At 33.7% G+C, this 17,841-nt stretch overlaps 5 protein-coding genes across 6 annotated transcripts in view; 1 reads left to right on the plus strand and 4 right to left on the minus strand.

Annotated features, from left to right (window-relative positions):
• LOC102583151 (uncharacterized protein At2g38710) overlaps positions 1-1,535 on the minus strand; it is a 7,292-nt gene extending 5,757 nt beyond the window's left edge. The window contains exon 1 of the mRNA XM_006361425.2: positions 1,167-1,535. Within this exon, the coding sequence (XP_006361487.1) occupies positions 1,167-1,270 (104 nt within the window). The 5' untranslated portion in view covers positions 1,271-1,535. The remainder of the gene's footprint in view (positions 1-1,166) is intronic.
• A 576-nt stretch (positions 1,536-2,111) lies between these two features.
• Positions 2,112-6,413, minus strand: LOC102583482 (multiple myeloma tumor-associated protein 2 homolog). Its single transcript, XM_006361426.2, has 4 exons — positions 6,241-6,413; positions 4,849-4,938; positions 2,939-3,206; positions 2,112-2,661 (listed from the first exon to the last, which is right to left on the minus strand). The coding sequence occupies exons 1-4, from the start codon at positions 6,281-6,283 to the stop codon at positions 2,289-2,291; spliced, it is 774 nt and encodes a 257-aa protein (XP_006361488.1). The 5' UTR covers positions 6,284-6,413; the 3' UTR covers positions 2,112-2,288.
• Positions 6,414-8,148: 1,735 nt separating this feature from the next.
• Positions 8,149-9,056, plus strand: LOC102583805 (putative uncharacterized transmembrane protein DDB_G0293028). 2 transcript variants are annotated; one of them, XM_006361427.1, is made up of 3 exons: positions 8,149-8,404; positions 8,612-8,689; positions 8,821-9,056. In XM_006361427.1, the coding sequence occupies exons 1-3, from the start codon at positions 8,252-8,254 to the stop codon at positions 8,848-8,850; spliced, it is 261 nt and encodes an 86-aa protein (XP_006361489.1). In that variant the 5' UTR covers positions 8,149-8,251; the 3' UTR covers positions 8,851-9,056. The 2 variants fall into 2 exon arrangements, with proteins under 2 accessions (XP_006361489.1, XP_015170777.1); XM_015315291.1 differs by having other exon boundaries at positions 8,205-8,404; positions 8,818-9,056.
• Positions 9,057-10,363: 1,307 nt separating this feature from the next.
• On the minus strand, positions 10,364-12,574 carry LOC102589401 (putative F-box protein PP2-B12). Its single transcript, XM_006361440.2, has 4 exons — positions 12,544-12,574; positions 11,927-12,297; positions 11,349-11,467; positions 10,364-11,083 (listed from the first exon to the last, which is right to left on the minus strand). The coding sequence occupies exons 1-4, from the start codon at positions 12,572-12,574 to the stop codon at positions 10,669-10,671; spliced, it is 936 nt and encodes a 311-aa protein (XP_006361502.1). The 3' UTR covers positions 10,364-10,668.
• A 3,216-nt stretch (positions 12,575-15,790) lies between these two features.
• On the minus strand, positions 15,791-17,695 carry LOC102584136 (F-box protein PP2-B1-like). Its single transcript, XM_006361428.2, has 3 exons — positions 17,363-17,695; positions 16,728-16,846; positions 15,791-16,450 (listed from the first exon to the last, which is right to left on the minus strand). The coding sequence occupies exons 1-3, from the start codon at positions 17,687-17,689 to the stop codon at positions 15,907-15,909; spliced, it is 990 nt and encodes a 329-aa protein (XP_006361490.2). The 5' UTR covers positions 17,690-17,695; the 3' UTR covers positions 15,791-15,906.
• Between the last annotated feature and the right edge of the window lie 146 nt (positions 17,696-17,841).

Genomic DNA, 17,841 nt, shown 5'->3' on the forward strand with positions numbered 1-17,841 from the left:
GGGGGGGAATATAAAGAAAGGGAAGATTCCAATAGAAAAGGAATGCCCTACATAAAATCTTATTTAAAAAAATGTTTTGATATAAAGGAAAATACAATTTTGAATAGGCCATGACAAATCAACACTTATAAAGAGTAACAAGTGACGCAATTGGAATGAAAGAAGCTAAAAATAACATCTTTTTTCTCAGTAAAAGTTAGAATCACATCTTGCGAGCACATCATTTCCAGTTGGCACTAAACAACAAAATAAACAGGTAATTTTCCAGATTCAAGAACACAAAAGGATTGAAACAGCATTGACCCTTCCTATTCCAAGGCCTCAGCACCATACAACCAAGAAAATAAACTGTTCCCCTGTAAACACTTGAGTAAGTAACTTGTACAAAAGAATCCAACTCATTCCAATCTAAAGATAGAGAAATTGCACATATCTCCAGGAGGGAATTTACACATTCCCCACAAACTATGCCACAAAAGGGTAACAAAGATATGTTCACACATAGCAATAACAACAATTAGGACCCAGTCCCAACTAAGTTAGGGTCATCTATATGAATCATCACTTCTTCGTTTAAACTCAACTCATATACATGCATATAAAAATTGCACATATCTCAAGGAGGGAAGTTAAACATATCTCACAAACATGTCACATTCACAAAAGGGTAATAAAGATATGTCAACACATTGCAACAACAACAACAATAAGGACTCAGTCCCAACTCCCAATCAAGTTAAGGTCAGCTATATGAATCATCGCTTCTTCGTTTAAACTCAACCCATATAAATGCATATAAAAACTGCACATATCTCCAGACGGGAAGTTAAACATGTCATATTCACAAAAGGGTAATAAGGATATGTTCACACATTGCATCAACAACAACAATTAGGACTCAATCCCAACTCCCAATCAAGTTAGGGTCAGCTATATGAATCATCACTTCTTCGTCTAAGCTCAACTCATAAATGGGTTGCTCAGATGGTAAGCATCCTCCACATCCAACTCTAAAAAGAAGCTCAACTCATATACATGCATACAAAAATTAAAGACACCCCATATACAAGAAAACAAAAAAAGACACAAACTTTGCAAGAATATCAATATGGGTGTCTCTAATTTTAAGCTACAACAAAAAGGGGCAAAGAGAAAAATTAGCTTACTGTTCACCCTCATCAAAAGCAGGAGGAGGAGGTTGTTCCTTGTTGTAGTGAGACACCAATGTATCAAAACAGTAAACAGCCATCTCCCTATTTGCAGACACCATCTTTTTCCTCCCTGCTAAATTCAATCAAATTTCACACAAAACAAGAATCGATCTTTCAATTAACAGTTTAACAAATCAATAGATCAAATTTCAGTCAAATTAAAGATTCTAAAAAAGGGTTTTTTTCCCCTTTCTTCTTATGTGCCTAACAAATCCTAAGCAGATATGGGTACAGATTACAGAATAAGAACAAAGCAAAGAGCCTAGTGAGAATTCCTCTTCCTTTTTCCACTTTGGGCTCTTTTTTGAGTTTTTTTTTTTTGCTTTAATGGTTTCCCAAGAATTATTATTATTATATTATTTAGACTAGTGGAAAAGCCAGTATTTTTTATATTTTGTTTGGATAGGAATAATTTAATAGTTTAAATTATTTTTTTGCATTGATAATTTCGTCGTGGACCAACCTTCTAGAGAATGGCCAAAAAAGTCCCTCGATTGCTGGAAACAATCATATTTACGTAAAAGACTTGATAGCAACATGACAACTTTTATATCGTTTGGTACCTGAGATAAGAATAATAATTTTGAGATAAAATTTGAAACTAGTTTTATTTTTTGTTCTATTTGAGTTACAATTGTAACTGAGATTTCATCCAAAACTCTTTTGATAATTTTTTTTATTTATAATAGCTTTAGAATGTTAAATCTCCCACAATTATTCATATGTTTACTTCTTTCATATCTTACTACTATATCTACATACTTAGAAAATATTTATCTAAGATCGGTTAATTTTAAGTGAAATCTGGAAATCAAAGTCGATTTAGAGTCATCCATCAAATTTAGGTTGTCTTTGCTAATTTTTAGTAACAACAGGGGTATAAATAGCCGAAGACAAAGCTAACCAATAAATATAAGTTGAGTATATTTGGACCCTTTTCCCTCCAAATACAACACAAATTTGCATATTCCACTACTGGCAACAACAGAACAAACTGAATCCAACACAAATAATCAGAATGAAATTGTTAAGGTAAATGATAGCAAGCACACAATAACTACAAGGATTTATTCAAGTTTAATCTGAATCAGAATCATGTCTTCTTCTCTTCTCCTTGTCTTTCTTGTGTTTCTTCCTGTCATCTGAATCGTGGGTGTGCTTCCTCTTATCGTCAGAATCACGGGAACGTTTCCTCCTGTCATCTGAATCGCGGGAATGCTTCCTCCTATCATTTGTATCATGCAAATGTCGCTTCTCTCTCCTCTCATCCTTTTCCCGTCTCTTCTCTTCTCGCCTCTTCTTCTTTTGGCTCCTTTCATCCTCGGACTCTTCTTCATTCTGTAGGGGTGCAACAGCAGGGAGATTTGCATTAATCTTTTCTACAGGCTCATCGACTGGATTAGATGGAAAACCTGATGGTGAACTTGGTTCTTCCCAAGGTTTGGGCAATCTGCAGAATGCGTTAACAAACATGATTAGGATTTAGGCACCCGTATAGAATAAAGAAGAAACAAAATCCTTTATTATTTTCTTTAACTCATAATTTAGTTTACTCTACAACCTTTCCATCTTCAAAGTCAATCCCCAATTCCCCAACTAGCAACGAAATTCAGAGACGAGGGAGAGGAGAAATAGAGCACATAAAGCGCAACAGGTGAAATAAAATGACCAATAAGAACCACAAAAATCTTAATAGAACATTCAATGCTAGTGAAATCAGTACTTACTTTGAGAAACCAAGACCGTCCACCCGAGCTGCTTCAGAATGCCCTGCTCCCAAGTCTTCTGCAGTTGAACCTCTCTTCACAAGTTCAGACAACTCATGCTTGTCTAGCCGAGTACCTTGAGGACGTGTGGCACGCTTAGGAGCTAAGCCCAGAGCCTCCCTCATTGACTGCTCCTCCTCTTCTTTAATCCTACGTATTTCTTCTTTTGCTGCCTCCATATCCTTATCCTGGGATTTCTTATCGCGGGTGTACCAATGAAGATCTTTCCCTGTACAGCGGGGAGAAAACACCACAACAAGATGTAAAATATGCCACTAGTTAAGACTATGTAAATGAAGAAATAAAATGTCCAGTACAACAAACCCCCATCTTGCCCCAGTAAAAAGCACTTGGGACCCCAGATAAAATATGGATTTAGTACCTCAGGATTCCAACAAGTTATTTATGACTTCAAACCTATATTGTCTAGCTAGCTTTGTAAAAATATGCATCTCCTCACACTCAGCAATATAATTACAGTCTACAAAGCAGGGCAGCAAAATCTACTCCGAGAATACAAGATTAGCCAAGGTAAAAATGACTACATTCAGTAGAAGGTACAAGTAGCACATACGAAGGATAAATGAGTGGAGGTCACTTGAGATTGTTTTTTATGTTTTGCATAGACCTCCAGATGAAACGGTTATTAAGCATGAAACTTACTGTGAGTGAGGGTGTAAAAAAGGGGTGAGGTAGACCTCAAATCACTGTAGCGATATGCACAAGATTGTATGTTTCAGTTTAGAAGCTCTCTCTTACTCTATTGTAAATATGGCTTTTCCAAGTACTGTCTAAGAACTGAGTTAGTACTGATTTTATTAACAAAATGCTACCATTTTTTAAACAAAATTAATTACCTAAGGGCTTGGCCAGTTTGTGCTTCTTCAACAGGAGAAGTTGCTTCTTCAACCTCCCCTCGCCTTGTCACTTTAATTGACAAAGCGCTTGCTTTTCACGACAATGACCTAGACTTTTGAATCATTTGCATTTAGGTACCATAATCTCGACCTAATAGCACTTCAACTTCATTCTTATGAGAGCTAAACTTCCTGTGCATATATTCTATCTAATTTATACTTGTCTGAAAATCCTCAATCACTTGAGTGCTTCTTCACAGCACCAATTTGTTCATCTCGTTAGTCTCATCAATTGACACAATATCATCAGCAGGTACACGTGCCATCTAACATCATCCTATAAACTATTGTTTATCTCATCCAACCTTAGCATGATTAAATTCAAGCTCAGAGAAGACCCTTGGAATAAAAATCCACGAATATACTAAACTCCTAACTTACCTGTTTCGAGAAAAAATAGTTAGCTCCTTTATATTTCTTCCTACTGGTCTCACACTTCTGATTGCTCCTTTGTACATGCATTTTATGACATTTAACATATTTGATGTGAATTCATTTATTCCAAAGTACACTTATCTTAGCATTCTATCACATGCTTGACTAAACTATACTTGATCAAAGACTCAATACAACATACAACCAGAAGTTCCAGCAAAATCAATAACTTATGGTGTACAGTAATAGATAACAGAATTTGTGCTCTGAACTTGGGGCAGCACATTAAAAAAATACCATGAAGTACTTCAAATTGCAGTTAATTGTTATGCTTCAAGGATATATTTTTTTTTTTCATATCTACAATCTTCAGAGGAAAAAAAAATCTCTTACTCATAGGGATGAACATATATACCATCCTTTAATTTACAATGGCCTTGGGGAAAACAGCAGAAGCAATATGTTTCTCATCGACTATATATATGTATATATATATATATATATATATATATATATATGTTTCTTATCGACTAATTTCCAGCAATTGCAATTGTATAATTTGAGAACAAGAATATATACCTTTCTGCCATCTCCCAACTGCTGCTTTGATACTATGACCTATATAATTTTCTCGATGTTTATCAACCTTCACATCATCCCAGCTAAATTCTGTTGCAGCAAAGAAATAATACATTAGGAACACTAGAGATTAGGACAAGAATTTAACAGCTTGATCTCCAGAAAAACAAGAACAAATTTTGTGGAAGAACCTCCTATGCCATCTACAGGAAAACTTCATTAAGCGTGTTTGAACTAGAAAGCATTACAACTCAAAATTTATGACTCTAGGAAGAGCTAAGATATACTGATTCTTATATCTATGCAGCTGTCTCATAACTTCTGTCACGGAATTAGACCGATAAGCCAGAACCCCAACTAAAAGGAGCAACATTTAGATAAGAAGGGAAAATATAATAAGGGAGACAAAGAGACATGTATAATAAGCAGAAACGAGAACCAAGAAAGCAGACCACATCTAACTGCACTTATAAAAAGGAACTAATTTGTTGGACCACATGCATGATTCACTCAATACAAGCAGCAAGTACCAGAAAACTCCTGAATCTGACAAATGGAAACATGACCTTTTTTTATCAAGCAAATATAAACATGGACTTGCAAAATACAGACATCAAACTATCGGAAAACAAGCATGCATTGAACATCATCTCAAGAACCCAACCTTAATTTTCCTTCTACACAGATCATCTGCCTTTCACCCAAAATTTACAAGTTCATAACTCCTCCAACTTTTCCCCAACTTCCTTGGATAGTAACAGTAATTGTTGTTGTTTATAACTCCTAAAACTTTTCCATTCTAATCCTAGAGGGTAACAACAACATAACCAGTGTAACCCATTACATTACAAGTGGGGTCTAAGCAGGGTGGTGTGTACCAGCCTTACACCTACCTTGTGAAGGTAGAGAGACCATTTTCGATACACCTTTGGCTCGAGTAAGCATATCAAAAATCAAGTATGTAAAACAAATGCAATACTGAAGAAGCCATGCTGAAAACAGCTAAGAACAGAACAAGTAGCAACAACAAATAACAACATATACGGATAAGAGACTCGACTATCTATTAACCTTCTACCTTAATCTTCAACCTTCATATCTTCCTATCTAATCCTACTGACTGCTGGGAGTAAATCTGATTATGTTTATAACAACAATAAATCCGCATGCTATAATTCCACAATTAATGATATCTCAAATAATTTCAACTTCAATACATAATAAGAAAAGCCTCGATCTTTGTTCGAGGAAGGGCGATTCTCTCAAATTTTAACCATATGTAAGCAAATTAGACTAACAATTGATGAAACGTAATACTTTAAATGACGAACTATAAGAAGAAGAAAAACAAAGAAACCCTAGATTAACCATAGATGAGCAAAGAAAGCTTACGATCTCGGCCGCCACGAACGCCGCCTCTAGTAGGATGATACATCTTTTGCCCTTCTGCTCCTCTCTAAACCCAGGTTTCAATTTCACCAACCAACTCAAAATTCAGGTGCTGAAAAAGGGGAACATAGAATGACAGATATGGTTCTTAGCAAAAGGCTCCGCTAGTGTATAAAATTAATATTTGTAATAATATTTATATATTATTAATATATTTGTATTAATTATGAAGAAATTATTTTTATATAGTGTTTAAAAATTACGGAATCGTTACACGTCTTTAATCATACAAATGCATGCTTGAAAACTCTTTGCTTTACTATAAATAAAGTATATAACTAATGATGGTTGAAAATTGTACCAAACTCAAACAAGTTACTAATAGACATAAGACACCATCAAAATTGTCTCGTATTTGCATAAAGATATCTTAACTTTCAAAGTGTTCTATCACCCCACAGAACTATTTAATATCTTTGTAAATGGGTCATTTTGACTCATTCCCTTGTTTATGTAGTCGCGTGTGTTGTTCACTCCCTATGATAGAATTCAACCCGACTCAACCCTATTCTTTGAAGAAAAGTCGTTTTCTCCTTTCCTTTTCTTCTCTGTTTGGCTTGCGCCTCCACTATGACTATCATCATTCTCTCCTAAAAAAGAAATTTCCATTAATTTTTCTTCATTCAAGGCTTTTTATTCAGCTATGGAGTTAGGTGACAATAAGATTTTGAATGTGGGGTTGCTTTTAGTTGCAATCTTTTGGTAGCAAAGCTCATATCTACACTAATTATGGCTAGATCTAAGAAGCGTTTGCCTCCAGTGATTAAAGCATGGCCTATTGTTGGTGGGTTTATTCGTTTTCTTAAAGGGCCAGTTGTGATGCTTAGACAGGAGTATCCAAAGCTTGGGAGTGTGTTTACTCTGAATTTGTTGAACAAGAACATCACATTCTTCATTGGTCCAGAAGTTTCTGCACATTTTTTCAAAGCCCCAGAAACAGATTTTAGCCAACAGTGGTATCTTATTTTCTTGGGAAAGATGATGAAGTCGTCAAACAGAGAGCACCAACATTGATCTTGATATGAAAAAAAAAATCATGAAATCAAAAAATTAGAGCTATCAACGGCTATTTTGGGTTTAAATTTGGGGAAGATGACATAAATTAATTAAATAATTAATAATAAAGAAAGAAAATGACACGTGACACTTTTAAATTGGTCCATGACAGTGAAAACACTACATGACACGCCTCATGTGCGTGGTAACAACTCAAACGAGGAAATGGGTCAAAATGACTCATTTACAAAGATATTAAATAGTTTTGTGGAGTGATAGAACACTTTGAAAGTTAATGTGTCTTTATGCAAATACGGAACAACTTTAATGACGTCTTTATATCTTTTCTCTAGTACTAATACATAAAGATAATGGATACCTATTACTTTTATTTTTAATGAAGTCTATCAAACAATTCATTTTAATAGGATGCATTAGAAAAAATAATATATTCATTAACTACATGTAGTATCAATATCTTATTTGGTACTTTTCAACTTATATACCCTATCGATCTGATATTATGTTATGTATAACTAATATAGAAAAATTCATGTTATTAATAATACAAAAAAATTTATGCACGGTTAACGACACAATGCAAATCTTGTTCACATCTTTTCTACCAAATTCATAGAGAGTATTTTTTATAAATAATTTTTAAAAAAATATTTGTATAATAGATATTATTTTTAAAAACACCAAATTAAACACGATACTTATAACTTTGATATAAAAAATGTGTAAAAATACTTTTTTCGGATAACTATGTAATTTTTTTCCTTTTAATTATTCGTTGATTAGATATGAGCCTCAGTACGTGGCAGCAAAATCCGTGAGAGCGCAGAATCAGCTCGAACCTTCAGCTGATTTATTATTATTATTTTTTTGTATATATATAACTTATATAGTCACTTCTCGATCAATTAAAAATAAAAAATCCAGAAGAAAGCAGAATATGGCAATGAGATCTGTCGTTTCAAGCAGTGGAGTACGTCGTTTAATGGAAGGTGGTGGAAGATCATCGATTTCCGGCCTTCGTTACTTTTCCGACAGCAAAGGTCGAATTTTCAGTGAAGAAGAACGTGCTAAAGAGGCTGTTTACATTCAGGTAGTATATTTTTTTTCATTCAATTTTTTTATGTGTTATGTTAGCATCGAGTGTTTACGAGATACAGTATGGATGAGTTTTGGAGTGTTTAGTTGTTAATTAAAATTGAATTGAGGTGTTTTAGATGTGTAATTTTGAAGTTTTTGAGTGTTTGTTTAGGTATTATGACTTATTAATTGAATTGTTGTTTTTTTTGGGGGAAAATAGAAAATGGAAAGGGAGAGGATGGAGAAGGCGAGGAAGAAAGCTGAAAAGGAGAGAGCTGAGAGAGAGAAAGCTGATAAGGTATGTATTGTTTCAGATGGAGTATTAGAATGTTTTTGGTTTGGCCAGTTTTCGTGCATTTCGACTAATTCCGCGGACGTAGACATAATTTTGGAACTTTCTTCTTAACTATCATTTTTTTTCTTAAGCAGAAGGCTGAAGAAGAGGCTCATAAGAGCTGAAGTGGGTTATCTGCAGCCTTTCCCTTCAGGTCCTGTTGATAGAAATAATGTCTGCTGACCGTGTCGTCTGTCAAGCTCCTCCTCGAGCTTGTCCTTGTACAGAATATGGTTTAATTAGAATAATATCACTTTTAGTAGTCTTTCCATGTTGTGTATGATGCTTGTAAACTTGCTATTCTCAAGATCCTTTTTTTTCTTTGGTCTGATCTTCAACTCTTAGGGGTCGTTTGGGGTGAAGGATAATATCAAATAGTCCCGAGATTAAATTATAGTATTACTTAATTTGTTGTTTGGTTGACAAGTTTGGGATAACTTATCTAGGGATTAATAATTAGTATCGAGATAAGTTATTCCTCCCCTTGGGTGGTATAGTAATCTCGGGATAACTTATTTCGGGATAAAATAGGTAAATGACAGAAATATCTCTTTCAACCCTTTTGTTACATCACTTTTTACATTCATGAAGGGCATTTTTGTAACAAACAAATTATTTTTAAAATTTATTATTTTGAATACAACAAATCAAACCCTCAATAAAAAATAATTTCATCATAACTTATCTTATCATAATTTATTCCATCATAATTAATTCCATCACAACTTGAATTCAAACCAAACGACCCGTAATTTGTTGTCTAGTGAATCAAATTGTTTCATCGTGCAGGAGAGCATGGGCAGAATTGACCCTGCTAACCCTGGTTCATCTGTTGGAGTGGAGACTCTGTAGACTAATAATGTATCTCTTGTATAAAATACAAGATGATGTAATATACTCAGTTACGGCTAGGGGTGTCAAACCCGTACAGAATTTCAAAAGTTGAGCTCAAGATAAAGATAATTTGAATTGGGTTCAATCTCAATCCATTTTAAGAGAATCCTCAATTAAATCCAATTCTATTTTCAATTTTAACCCATTTTAAAGCTCTTTATTAAGATACCTTCTTATATTGAAGGTATGAATTATTATCTATTTAATATCTTTCAGTATTTATCTATCAATTTGTTATTTTTTTTATAAAAAAAATTGAGTTGAAAATTCAAATTATGATTATAAAAGTTAAATATCATTATGTTAAAATTATTGAGATTAAGAGGGTTAAATTGGGTGGGTCAAGACTCAACCCATTTTTGACCTCAAAGTAAACTTGGGAGGGTCAAGACCCAATTCAATTTTTATTTCAACTCATTTTAATATCTCCAATTTCAACTCAATCCGTCCATTTGACACTCTTAGTTACGGCCTTAAGAACTGGATTTGGTTAAATAAATGTGTGGTTGGTACACAAGGTTCTTATAGCAAGGTATATAATATATAGTTAAATATTCAATATGATTTCATGAGATCTAGTTTCATTGAAGTAATGGATTTTCCAACCTAAAAGGATGGGAATGTAAAACACCAAGAATGCATCCTCCTCATTCCCCCCTTTTTAACAACATAGCACAGCCATGGCAAAATATTACGTGTCTGTTGGCTTTTTAGGATTGACTTTTGAGATGAGTCACTCAATTGAAGGTGATTTTTGAGATAAATATCTAAGTGAAATTTGAAAAGGGTGACCTATACGTAACTTATGGTAGAAATTTATAGAAAATTATTTTCAACAGACTCTCGTGAAATATATAGAATGGAGAAGAACTTAGAAAAATGCAATGGATTGGGAAAACATGTAGGCTCGCTAACACTATGTATCATAAAATTCAAAAACTTATACTATTTCATTCCAGCAAAGTAAAACGTTTTCAAAGAAGAAAAAAACCTCAGAGGGCAAAACTTATACTAGTTCCCTAGAGAATTGAATAACAACAGTAAAATGGTTAAGCAATTGTTGGCCTCATCTCAAATCCTTCAACAATAAGTCCTTTTGGATGACAACTAGGTTTCACATCTTCCATTCTCAACTCTATGCAATCATCTTCACTTTCAGTCAAAAAATTACCCAATTCTAACACGAACCAGTCATCATCTCTAAGTTTCGGAACTGGTTTATGATCAAGCTCCATGTTACTAGGATGATCCGGATTCAAAAAAGCAATCCGCACATTTGCAGATTCAACACCAGAAATTCCAACTGAAACCTCCACGTGTCTAACATCAAACCCGTAAGAATCATCTTCCAACTTGTAAACAAAGTAAGCTGTGTAGGATGTCAGTGGTGATAAAGTCCCAGTTCTTATTGTACCCCAATTTTGAAGCCACCATACAAGTTTCAGCTGAGCCACCTCTGGAAACCTGCTTTCACGATCAATAAGGAGAAAACATAGATAGTTTCAATTTGACTTCAAAATCTTCATTTTAAATTCAACAACAACAATAACCTCTCAAATGGGGTGTAGTATGTACGCAAACCTTACTCTTACTTTAGTTGGGTAGACAGATTGTTTCAAAAAGACCCTCAGCTCAAAAGAGAAGTTGCAAGAAAATATGATACCAAAATAGTTAAATACTGACACGAAGCTTCAATTATTAATAAGATATATGCAGGAAAATGGCGAACCTGGACTCTGGTACAGAAACCCATTCCCAGTATTCTGGCGTATCACCCCATGATATATTAAGATCTCTTGCACCTAAGAAGTAGCATTTCTTTCCAGTCCATTTATCCAGTGAGAAAGTCTGTTGTACAACGGCATATATACAGTAAGTAGACAGATGAAAGACAACAAGATGAAAACTAGACATGTTTGCTCATAGTAACATCTTACAGAATAAAGATATGAGCAACAAATCAGCAGTTGCTTTAGAGGTAGGGGCGTAAATTATGACGAGCTTAATTACTCATATTATGACTAATGAGCATGATTTTGTGGTTGCGAGTCGACAATTGACGCAAAAAATGACAAGCATATATAATGTTTTTGGATTCACCATTTCAGCTCAGCAAATGACTACAAATTGAATATACAACTTTTCAAAAAAAAAATTCAAACAATTCTCCGTTCAATTCTCCATGAATGAATACGACATTTGCAAGGAAGAGAATACAAATGTTGATATTCAGATCTACTATCAATTTAGATAACCAGTAAGTAGATAAATAGCAGTAAAGTTAGTATGATTTTCATTTTTTTTTACCTTGCGACCTTCATCAATTAAGAGTGGATGATCGGCGAGATAAACATAGGCATCCTTGAGTGATCGGAAATCGGGGATCGAAGTCGGTGATTTAGCAATGATGGAGGGATAATCGGACGGCAGGAACTTTGCCCAAACGGAATCAGAATCGGCGGCGGAATGGAGAGATGTAGAGACTAAGGAAAAGCGGCAAACGTCCGGCGGGCTCGTAAAGGCGAAGATCTCGGCGATACATCCCTCCGGTAGTGAAACAAACTCGATTTCACAATAGAAACATTCAAATATTATAATCACTAAATTCGAAGTTATACAAAAAATGAAACTAACAAGAAAACTATTGTAGAAGATAATAGAAGGAGATGAGAGACAGACTCAAAGAAAAGGGATGAGAGGACTAGACAGTTTTCTCAACAATTTGCATAAACCTTTCTTTCTCATCCGTCGTCCTTTTAATTAGTTGTTAATTGGGCCTGGGTCCCAAATCAATCTTTGTGAAGGCCTTCTAATTTTGCTGCTTCTTTTTGGCCAAATACCTAGTTATGTGGCATCCGTATAGGTATCGACATTAGGTCAAAGTTGGTTCATAACAGGTAGCATCGATAGACAAGTATTACTACCCTCATTTTCCTCGCTTTGCTCTTTCTCCATTGAGTGTGATTTGCCGTTACACTTCATGCTACTGATATTTATAGTTGATATTTGTTTTTCCTTACTGGTTAAGTTTTGTAGCGGGATAAGAAATAAGTTATTCACATATTAATTTTTTTATGATTCTTTTTCTTAGTGGTTAAGTTTAGTAACGAGATAAGAAATAAGTTATGCATATACTTTCTCCGTCCCATTTTATATGTCATATTTTTACTTTACACTTGTATTAAGAAATGATGTAACTTATCATTCTACCTTTATTTAATGTTTTCTTAAGTCAATTTTATAATAAATGATGAATACATTTGAATTCACGAAATTCAAATATTTCGTGAATTCTTAGAATATTCACAAAGATATCAAAATTAGTCATCTTCGTTCGAGAAACAATCCCCTACGGCCCGGTCCTCGAATCACGAATCTTATGAGAGAGGAATCAAGGGATCAACTGATTTGTACTCATAGTCTTGACGAATAAAATTATGTTTCTTCATATTTTATTTGTGATTGTAATTTATTTTTCAGTCAGTTTCAAATTTTGTTGCAAACAACTAATTTTTTGTTGTAGATAAGAAACAAGTTATGCATATATTATTTTTCCTATAATTTATATGATCTTTGATAGGTAGATAGAAAATTAGTTATTTATATATAAAATTAGTAGGATATGCTAGGGTTTGCCCTGATTTTCTTATCTTATTTCAAGTTTATTTTTCTCTTGTAGGAAAGTCAAAGCATTACCATAAATGTTTTAACTTTTCGTGAAAGAAAAAAATATAATTTTCTTTCATATTTGGTTTATTCTTTCCTCAGATGTCGTTTAGAAGGTTTTGTTTATGGGGAGATTTTCTCTTTACAGATTTTATGATTTTAATTAGTTTTTAATTATGTAGGCCAATTAGTCATACAAATAATAATAGTATGGCTTTTAGTATAGTTTTATGTGTCGTCTAATTAATCTGCATATAATTTGCAATTGTAAGCCTCCGCATGACACCCTAATCACTTTCGAACCCTACAAGTGGTATTAGAGCACATGATTCAATGATCCAATGGAACAAAGTTAAAGACATGTTCAAAGCGGTTTCAGATTAATTTGCAATCAACGTGATGATAATGAAGGTTTTTATGCTACTACATGTGGAGAAAAAATTCAGATATATTTTCAACAATCCTGTTGCTCCATCATTTAAAACAAAATCAATTTCCAACTCATGATTACTTTAACACATGGCCCCAAACATTCAACTCCTACAAACTTTTAATGCACGAACTCCTCTTTAAGCTCGTGCATTTTACTTTTAACACATGAGCTCCACTTTCAACTCATGCATATCACTTTTAACGCATGAGCTTCACTTTCAACCCTGCTCATAACTTTTAACACATGGCTCCAATTTTTAACCCATATCAATTCTTAAATCATAGCAAGCAAAAACGATACATGAAGATTGTGTGAAGGAAAAGGATCAAGATTATTTTGCTAGAAAATTCAAGCCAAAAGAGGAGATTTGTTAGGGTTTTTCTTATCTTATTTGGTTTTTTCTTTCCTTAGAGAAAAAGTTTGTTTCCTGTGAATTGAATACACATCTTCTCATACCAAAAAAACACAATAATCCACAATGTAGTCACTTTGAGAGTTTTGTTTATGGGGAGATTTTCTCTCTATAGTTTTTATGCTTTTAATTAGTTTTTTAACTATGTAGGTCAATTGGTCATATCAAATAATAATATTATGGCTTTTAGTATAGTTTTATGTGTCGTCTAATTTATCGGCATATGATTTACAATTGTAAACTTCCGCATGATGCCCTAATCACTTTCAAACTCAATAGGATATTGGGTTGACAAATTAGAAACTTCATATATTATATTATATGCAAAATAAAAGGTGAGATAACTAATACAATGAATAATTAAAATTTGTATAATTAGTACATGCATAAAATAATATATGAATTCACTAATAATTAATTTACATATTACTAATACCTACATAACTCTAACCCGTTACTAAATGACCTCTTAGGGTGAGGTAATATGACATAATACTTTCTTCTTTTTCTTTTTCTATGGACTGCATAAATCTTATCTTCCAGCCCAAAGGAGGATAATCATAATGTTATAGCAGGATATTGAGTTGTCAAATTAGAAACTTTATATATTATATTATATGCGGAATAAAAGGTGAGATAATTAATATATATATAATTAATACATAAATAATTAATATTTGTATAATAAATACAAGCATAAAATAATATATGAATTCACCTAAAAATTAATTCATATATTACTAATACCTACATAACTCTAACCAGCTACTAAATGGTCCTTTATGGTGCGGTAATGTGAAATATGATGTATATATTAATAATATTAATTGACTATTGTTGTTGAATACTATGTGTTATGCTTGTATTACTTATGCTGATATTATTTCTTATGCAATATTTAATTTCGTATATTAAAAATGACGTGCATTATATAATTCCTACTAAAAAATTATTTACAGAATCCTCTCCACAAATAGTTAAATACTATAGACACAATCACACAAATAGCTAAATACAATAGATTGGATGCGAAAATAGATTTTAATGAGCAATTGTATTTCTTTTAAATCACGTTAGTGTATGCATTACAATTTCTCGCATTGCTAATAATAAAAGAAAATATGTATTAGTCATATATAACTTAATATCAAATAGAGTTCATAACTAATAACAAACTTTTTAACTTTCTTGTTCAATATATTTCTTTTAGAAATGGATTTTGGACCATAAGGGTATTCACAAGATTCATTCACAGAAATTAAATAAGGCAAAAAAACGTAATCGATGGAAAACATGTGAATATTTCTATACTACCTCTTGTTGGTTCCGAGGAACAAAGAAGGACCAAAAACAAATCAAATATTTGTTTCTTAGCAAGGTATATAATATACCGTTAATTATTCAATATGATTTCATAAAATTTAGTTTCATTCAAGTAATAGCTTGACAGAAAGGATGGAAATGTACCACACCAAGAATGCATCCTCCTCTTTCACCCCTCTTAACAACATAGCACAGCCATGGCAAAATGTTGCGTATACATAACACTACCCCCTACCTTATGGAGATAGAAAATTAGTTTCAATAGACCCTCGTAAAACATATAGAATGGAGAAGAGCTTAGAAAAATTCAATGGATTGGGAAAATATGTAGGCCCGCTAACACCATGTATCATAAAATTCAAAACTTATACTATTCATTCAAGCAAAGAAAAAAACCTCAGAAGGAAAAACCAAGTAGTTCACTAAATGAATTGAATAACAACAGTAAAATGGTTAAGCAATTGTTGGCCTTATCTCAATTCCTTCAACAATAAGGCCTTGTTTTGTACAACCAGTTTTCACATCTTCCATTCTCAACTCGATGCAATCATCTTCATTTTCAGTAAAAAAATTACCCAATTCTAACTCAAACCAGCCATCATCTCTAAGTTTAGGAACTGGTTTATCAAGCTTCAAGTTACTAGGATGATGATCCCAATCAACATCTTCGGGAGGATCATAATCAATTCCAGGCCATAAAGGCCCCATCCAACAGTACTCTATATAAGGGGAGGGCGGAGTATAAGGTGACGTGTACATATCCTCAGGTATAAATTTAGGATTCAGATGCAAAAAAGCAATCCGCACATTTGCAGATTCAACACCAGAAATTCCAACTGAAACCTCCATGTGTCTAGTATCAAACCCATAAGAATCATCTCCCAACTTGTAAACAAAGTAAGCTGTGTAGGATGTCAGTAGTGATAGAATCCCAGCTCTTATTGTGCCCCAAATTTGAAGCCAGCGAATAAATTTCAGCTGAGCCACCTCTGGAAACCTGTTTTCACAATCAATAGATAGCTTCAATTCAACTACAAAATTTTCATTTTAAATTCAACAATAACATATTTGGTGCAATCTCTCAAATGGGGTCTGGAGAGGAGGGTGGTATCTACGCAGACCTTACTCTTACTTTAGTTGGGTAGAGAGACTATTTCAAAAAGACCCTCACCTCAAAAGAGAAGTAATCGAAGTAGGATTGCAAGAAAATATGATACCAAAATAGTTAAATATTGACACAAGCTTCAATTATTAGTAATAAGATAACGGCGAACCTGGACTCTGGTACAGAAGTCCATTCCCAAGCGTCTGGTGTATCACTCGATACAATATTAAGATCTCTTGCACCTAAGAAGTAGCATTTCTTTCCAGTCCATTTATCCAGTGAGAAAGTCTAGTTGTACAAAAGCATATATACAGTCAGTAGACAGATGAAAGAGAACAAGGTTTAACAAAATGAAAACTAGACATGTTTGCTCATAGTAACATCTTAAAGAATAAAGATATGGAGCAACAAAACATCAGTTGCTTTTGAGGAATGATGTAGGGGCGTAAATTATGACGAGTTTAATTACTCTTGATTCCAAGTTTAATTATGGCCTTCTTGCCATGGAGCACTAGAAGATCGTAACTATTTACGACTTATGAGCATGATTTTGTGGTTGCGAGTGGACAATCAACGCAAAAATGAGCCAGAATATCATGTGTTTTGTCATCCTAATTGGATTCACCATTTTCAGCTCAGCAAATGACAACAAATTGAATATACAATTTCTCAAAAAAAATTAAAAATGAACTATATTCCGTTCAATGGATATGACATTTTCAAGGAAGAGGATAGAAATGTTGATATTCAGATCTACTATCAATTTAGATAAATTGCAGTTAGTATGATTTTCATTTTTTTTACCTTGCGACCTTCATCAATTAAGAGTGGATGATCGGCGAGATAAACATAGGCATCCTTGAGTGATGGGAAATCGGGGATCGGAGTCGGTGATTTGGCGATGATGGATGGATAATCGGACGGCAGGAATTTTGCCCAAACGGAATCGGAATCGGCGGCAGAACGGAGAGATGTAGAAACTAAGGAAAAGCGGCAAACGACCGGCGGGCTCGTAAAGGCGAAGATCTCAGCGATACATCCCTCCGGTAGCATCGACAGACAAGTATTACAACTCTCATTTTTCTCGTTTTGCTCTTTCTCCATTGGGTGTGTTTTGCCGTTGCCCTTCATGCTACTATACTCATATTTATAGGTGATTTTTGCTTTTTCTTGATGGTTAAGTTTGATAGCAGAAATAAGTTATGCATATACTCATTTTTATGATGTTTGCTTTTTCCTTTGGTGGTTAAGTTTTGCGGTGGGATAAGAAATAAGTTATGCAT

Source organism: Solanum tuberosum, unplaced genomic scaffold, assembly GCF_000226075.1.
Source record: "Solanum tuberosum cultivar DM 1-3 516 R44 unplaced genomic scaffold, SolTub_3.0 scf00354, whole genome shotgun sequence".
In the NCBI taxonomy this organism is placed as follows: Eukaryota; Viridiplantae; Streptophyta; class Magnoliopsida; order Solanales; family Solanaceae; genus Solanum; species Solanum tuberosum.

What these genes read in the sequence shown, in the direction of transcription:
- LOC102583805 (XM_015315291.1), top strand. Translation starts at nt 8,252, where the DNA reads ATGGCAATGAGATCTGTCGTTTCAAGCAGTGGAGTACGTCGTTTAATG. An exon ending in AAGAGGCTGTTTACATTCAG is followed by an intron (nt 8,405 to 8,611) that starts GTAGTATATTTT and finishes GGGGGAAAATAG; the next exon opens with AAAATGGAAAGGGAGAGGAT. An exon ending in AGAGAGAGAAAGCTGATAAG is followed by an intron (nt 8,690 to 8,817) that starts GTATGTATTGTT and finishes TTTTTTCTTAAG; the next exon opens with CAGAAGGCTGAAGAAGAGGC.
- LOC102584136 (XM_006361428.2), bottom strand. Translation starts at nt 17,689, where the DNA reads ATGAAGGGCAACGGCAAAACACACCCAATGGAGAAAGAGCAAAACGAG. An exon ending in TAATTGATGAAGGTCGCAAG is followed by an intron (nt 16,847 to 17,362) that starts GTAAAAAAAATG and finishes TTGTACAACTAG; the next exon opens with ACTTTCTCACTGGATAAATG. An exon ending in ACTTCTGTACCAGAGTCCAG is followed by an intron (nt 16,451 to 16,727) that starts GTTCGCCGTTAT and finishes TTGTGAAAACAG; the next exon opens with GTTTCCAGAGGTGGCTCAGC.
- LOC102589401 (XM_006361440.2), bottom strand. Translation starts at nt 12,574, where the DNA reads ATGGAGAAAGAGCAAAGCGAGGAAAATGAGG. An exon ending in TAATTGATGAAGGTCGCAAG is followed by an intron (nt 11,468 to 11,926) that starts GTAAAAAAAAAT and finishes GTTGTACAACAG; the next exon opens with ACTTTCTCACTGGATAAATG. An exon ending in GTTTCTGTACCAGAGTCCAG is followed by an intron (nt 11,084 to 11,348) that starts GTTCGCCATTTT and finishes TCGTGAAAGCAG; the next exon opens with GTTTCCAGAGGTGGCTCAGC.
- LOC102583482 (XM_006361426.2), bottom strand. Translation starts at nt 6,283, where the DNA reads ATGTATCATCCTACTAGAGGCGGCGTTCGTGGCGGCCGAGATC. An exon ending in AGTTGGGAGATGGCAGAAAG is followed by an intron (nt 3,207 to 4,848) that starts GTATATATTCTT and finishes CCCGCTGTACAG; the next exon opens with GGAAAGATCTTCATTGGTAC. An exon ending in GACGGTCTTGGTTTCTCAAA is followed by an intron (nt 2,662 to 2,938) that starts GTAAGTACTGAT and finishes CGCATTCTGCAG; the next exon opens with ATTGCCCAAACCTTGGGAAG.